General features: G+C 34.1%; 1 protein-coding gene across 1 annotated transcript; it reads left to right on the top strand.

The window, feature by feature from the left end:
• The first annotated feature begins 4,914 nt into the window (after window positions 1–4,914).
• Window positions 4,915–5,683, top strand: LOC127095437 (glycine-rich protein 23). The gene has a single exon (XM_051034123.1). It carries the CDS (start codon window positions 4,993–4,995, stop codon window positions 5,467–5,469), a length of 477 nt encoding a protein of 158 aa, XP_050890080.1. The 5' UTR covers window positions 4,915–4,992; the 3' UTR covers window positions 5,470–5,683.
• The last annotated feature ends 489 nt before the right edge of the window (window positions 5,684–6,172 follow it).

Genomic DNA, 6,172 nt, shown 5'->3' with positions numbered 1-6,172 from the left:
AACAACAGCTCAGGAAAATCACAATCCTGCCCATACGCGTATTGCCTAACCCCATACGCGTATGGCCCATCTCCTGACAAAATCCCATACGCGTAACACCATCTCATACGCGTATGCTACGCGTACCACTTCCCCATACGCGTACCAACAGAGACCAATCTACGTTCAAAACATCATCTTCCTCATCCATACGCGTATTGCCTAGTGCCATACGCGTACCATGCCATCTCATACGCGTATTGCCTAGTGCCATACGCGTATGACCAGAAACCAGACTTCCAGATCTGCTATGGCTTTCTCTGCTACGAGATCTATCCAATTCAACCTTCCACAGTCCAATTTTTCACAATAATTGTTCATATCATCTAACACGAATCATACCCTATTCGATTTCACAAAAATCTAACATTTTTACATCTAATTCCTACGAATTCCTCTCAATCATAACCCAATTTCGTTCATCCAATATTTCACAATTTCATCATAATCATCCAATTCAGAGATCAATCAATGGTTTATCACTACCCATGACATATTATCCCATAATACCCATTAAACGATGATAAACCCCCCTTACCTGAGTTAATCCGGCGAATCTTTAAGCTTCAAGCTTTTCCTTCCTTCGACCCTTGTTCTCTGGCTTTCTTTGCCCTTTTTCCACTTTTCTGTCTCTTTTCCCTTTTCACGTGAAAATAACCCTTTTTACCAAATGGAACCTTTTTACTGATTTCTACTTTTATTCCAATAATAACAATAAAAATAATCCAATAATAATAATCCCAATAATATTCCAATAATTATTATTCCAATAATAATAAAAATTCCAATTATTTAATTAAATTAATAAATATATTATTAACTCAATTTAAATAATTATCTTATTTTATCGGGGTGTTACATGGTAGCCCCTAGACGTAGGTGTGTTTGTCACCGAACTGGGTAAACAATTCTTTGTGTTATTTACTGCACTTTACATTTACCTGCTGTATACATTCCTGTCTGCGCAGAATTGGATGTCATAACATCCAGTGTGACATCGAAAGTCTGTTAACTAGAATTTCACAAACTTTCTCTTATCTTCTACAGTCTAAAGACAATCAAATTTATCTACTACTTCACCATCAACACAGTGAGTAGGCATAAACATACCATTGATTATAGTTTTCTACAATTCAAGATCAAAACTTTTATTGGATATTTTAAATCTATCTTTGCACGATTCAACTTATCACCATTAAACCGTGGAGGTGTGTTTATGAAAGTCCTCTTGTTAAAAACAGTGTTGAAAGTCATCTTCCTCCTAAGACGATTAGTCTTTAAACAAGAGTTAGACTTTGACGCCATTTTTTGGACATGTGACTCTATACACAAGAGGGAGTGAATTGTGGAGGTATGAAAATATTTGATTTAAAATAAAATAATTTTTGAAATTAGAGTTTGAAAATATTTTATAAAAACGTTTGAGTAATATGCACCGGAAATTAAAAGTATGGAAAATAAGTGGGGAAAAAAAGAGACAAGGGAAGCGAAATAACACTGAAGAATTATACAGGTTCAATCAATAAGACTTAATCATGTCCCCAAAAGTTGATCTTAAGAGTATCCATTATTTCTTGCAAGCTTTTAGAAGGTTATGCCCACAAATCCCCTTATACAAACAAATGAATTTTCAGGCTAACTTCTAACCAAATAGTGTATCTGACTTGAAGCGATTAGTCTCCAAACCAAACAACAAAGATGGCTTGAAGCAGATAGTCTTCACACCAAACAGATGTTTTGCACAGCCTGATCTCGAACCAAGACGAATTTTTAAGTTGGCTATCCTCTGAACTGAACTGAGTTTTATACGGATTAACCACACACCAAACCGAGATTTATACATGGATGATCTAGAACCTACTGGGTTTTTATACTAGGATGAACTCAGAAACAAAGAGATATTTTACATCGGGCTAATCTCGAACCAATAGAGGTTCTAATCAGGCTGAACTCAAGAACTGTTGTGGAGATTTTCACTGGCTGATTTCCACAAACCAAAATAGAGATTTTTCAAAGGCAGAGCTCTCGAACCAAAAGGAGACTTTAACAATTCCGCCAAATACAAACAAGATATTTTTCAATAGTTTAGCTCCCAACAAAAATGATGATTTTATAAGGAAGAATTATTTACTCAAGAGAAAAATATACTCTTGGTAAATTTAGAATTCTGCCCTCACCCAAAACAATATTCATTACTAGACTCAAGAACATTCTTAAAGAACTATGGCTAAAATGTGAGAAAAATAACAATGATTTATAAAAGTGATGAGATAAATGAAAAGTGAGATTTTTCACATTTTTTGGATAATGAAAAATGATAGAGAAGTTATCTATTTATAGGCCAAGACATGTTGTAAATTAGGCAATGCAAATAATCAATTATTGATGCCCAAAATGGAAGATTTGGATAGAGAGCCATTACCAATCATTAAGAGATTGTAATAATTAATTATAGACTAGATTAGGAATCATCCAATGGATTTGGATGTAAATCTAATCTATTAGATAGTTTATAAAATTATCCTAATCAAACAGACAGTCTCATAATCAATTGGCTAACATCAAAAACACTCTTCTGTTATTTAACTTAAAAGTGAAAGATTTCTATAAAAATTTAGTGTATGTGATTTAGCCATAATACTTTTAGAAATGCCCTCGTGTCTTTACAATACACTAATCACTCAGACAAACACGATTAGACGAGCTTTCACACTTCTTCTCTTTCACACTCTAAAGCTTCAAGTTTTTGCATCATTATTTTTAACTTTAGCATCAAAGCAAGAACCTTGAATCTTCTTGATGATGATTGATATGTTTTCATGTTGATTACCATCATCTAAGACATTGAGAGTTTAAACCCCCAATGGTTATAAGCCTTAAGTCTTCACTTGAGAGTTGTTGGACTATAATGTTGAGTTTTAAATAGATGTTTAGCTTGATTCAAGAGGATATCTTGATCAATCATCTTGTGAATCTTTGACTGATTGAGTTATCTTTAGCAGTTGCTCGGCTTCAAATATTTTTATTATCAAAACTAAGAAGCTAATAGTTGGCTTGCATCCTTGCTAACATAAGCTTCACCATCATAGATCACTTCTTGGTTATACCTGCAAGCACATAGATCCACAATCCCTACCCATATATCATGTCAAAATTTAGTCTTTGAACCATCCCTTACCCTCTACACACAAGAGGGGGGAAATTAATCAAAATCATAATCCGTTGGACCCCTAAGAAAAAAAATGTCTCTCCATCAATGAGACACTCTCCTAAGACTACTTTCCCTACCTCCCAAAAGAGAACTAAAAACCTCAACCATATACCCCACCTTACAAATATCACTTAAAAGTGAGTGAAAATTCAAAAGAATCATTTACCTTCACTTATTTAACAAAGAAAGATTAAGATCATTAACCCCTAACCCACATTCACTTTTGGCTTTGCATGCTTCCTCCCATGTAACCTTGACTCCACCTATTGAGCCCCCATAAAGAAATTGATTGTTCCAATCAACCAACTTCTTTTAAACCACAATTGACATATTCATGAAGGACAAATAACAAATAAATGAGAAATTGACTCGAGCAAATGAACACGAAAAGTACAAGAGATACACCTTGGGTCAACAATAACCTTCCTCCTGAAAAGACTTTCCCTAGACGGGAATCTATCCTGCAGAAACTACTGTCAAGAGAAAATCATTATTTTAGAGGGAGTTCAACTATCCAAAATCAGAGGAAGAGTTGAATTCTCCCTAAATAAATCGATCTCTAGCAAAGCGTAAAGACCAACAAGGGTTTGATAGATGGACTCTCCCTATCATATTAGTGGTCATGTCTATATTTTTAATAATTTGTGAAGAGATTTCATGTTAACTTGTTATAGGGTTGTTCTAATTTGATGAAGTATGTACAATATTATTATCTTTTTAATTTATTCTCAAGTTTTATTGGCTAGCAAAAAGACTTGTGATTTTCATTAATACGTCGTGGTGTGGAATAACTACAATTTATTCTTTAATATAAAAATGTTTTGTCGCGGTCGTTTTTGCGATTGCGGACTGACTTATAGTTTAATTAATTGTTTAGAAATGATAAGTTAATTATTGACTTTTATACTACAGGTTTCATTTAGGAGGAAGGTATTTCACCCAACCATTATTTGTAAAGGCTTGTTTTGACATTCTTAACGAACAACTAATCCCAGAACTAACCATTTGCAAGGTTTGATTTGATTTTATGCATTATGTCAAATTATAATGATATTCGAAAACTTCAATGTTATTGTTGTTGCCATCTCTTGCTGCTTAGTTATCGGGAACAATAGCCCCATAATGCATAAATCATGCCCACTAGTGTTAGTGTATTTTGATAGTTTGAATTATGATTAGAAATATTAAAGTCTCTTGGCTATGGTAGCCTGAATGCATGGCCTCTTAGCCTTAGCCATGTCCAACAGGAACATGTGCTTTTGTTTTAGGTCTTAAGGCAAAAAACGAGAAATCATTCCCAAGTATTGACAGCACACCACCAGTTCAGCGGTAGTTTGGATAAGATTATTAGCATGGGCCAAGGTTGTCTTGATGGTAGTTAATGCATTAGGTATTCTATTGATACCAGTTAAAGTGTGACTTCGATAATTGTAAATCTAAGTGTATAAAAAGACTCAGATTAATTTATTTTATTTTTTACAAGAAAATCACCATTAAAAAACAAATAAAATTCATCAGTTAAGTTAAAATATAAAAACAAAACGTCTCTAGGTACACTTTGCAGACAGCAGTAATACTTGATACAATGTGCTGGTTATTTGACAGCTAAAAGGCTCTGCAATAGCATTGAAGTTCATTTACTTATTATTCAACCACCCAACCGTATCTTCTCCTATATAAAAGGAGAAACATCTTGGTTGTTTTAGTATGCTTTTGATTGAGAGAAACCGGTGAAGAGAGATATGAGTAAGTGGTGCATTTTGGTGGTTTTGGCTCTTGCTGTAGTTGCAACAAGTGCAAGAAATGTGCCTGTTGGAGAGGGTGGTTTGAAGGACGAGAAGACCTTTGGTGGGCTTGGTGGTTTTACAGGAGTTGGTAACAATGGTTTTCCATTTGGAGGTGCAGGCTTGGGCGGTGGTGGTGACGCTGGTGGTGGTGGACTTGGCGGACTAGGAGGAATAGGAGGAGTTGGTGCTGGACTCGGTGGAATAGGAGGTGCTGGACTCGGTGGAATAGGAGGTGCTGGACTGGGTGATGCTAGTGGACTAGATGGTGGTGGCCTCGGTGGACTGGGTGGTTCTGCTGGACTCGGAGGATTCAGCGGGTTAGGCGGTGGTGGATTAGGTGGACTAGGTGGTTCTAATGGATTGGATGGAGTCAGCGGACTTGGTGGTGGCGGACTTGGTGGTTCTGGTGGTGGTGTCTTTCCTCATCCTTGAGTAACAAGATAATTACTATATATGGAATTTACTTTATTTTAGTATTATTAATAAAATAAAAGTTAATTATATTGGGTTTTATTGTTATCACAATTGTTTAATTTTAGTGTTCTATTATTATATTTTTCACCTACAGAAACTGTGTTAGCTAGTACTATTTTGTTTTGTTATGATGTTTATGATGTGTTGTTCTTTCTAATGTAATGTAATTGTATGGGATATACATTTCATCATCTACAAGTTTATCAGTTAAACTGAAAATTTATGTATATATATATGAAATATTATATATTTTAATATGTGCATGCTTTTCTCCATAACTCATTCCTATCTTAATTATATCGATTGTAATAAAAGATATAGTTTGATGTAATAATTTAAAAGTAGTGTAGATAATATTTATTAGGAGTAAAATTAATAGAAATTAATTAATATTATATTGAAAACCAAAAAGACTATTATTTTGGGACACATTTAGAAAGACTATTATTTTAGGATAGATGGAGTATTTATTTTACATATTATTTGTCATTCTCTAATCGCCAAGAATCATGAAGAAAGAGAAAATAATTTGTCCTACTATATAGTAATGGTTACATTATGTTATTGAACAACACTGGCTTTGCTTTTCTTTATGTAGCAGAATTAATTGAACAAAGATATTTTTGATGTTTAAATCTATATAGGTGCTTTATTGTCAAAA

This window comes from Lathyrus oleraceus, chromosome 6 (assembly GCF_024323335.1).
Source record: "Lathyrus oleraceus cultivar Zhongwan6 chromosome 6, CAAS_Psat_ZW6_1.0, whole genome shotgun sequence".
In the NCBI taxonomy this organism is placed as follows: Eukaryota; Viridiplantae; Streptophyta; class Magnoliopsida; order Fabales; family Fabaceae; genus Lathyrus; species Lathyrus oleraceus.
This window is presented reverse-complemented; position numbering and strand designations above follow the sequence as displayed.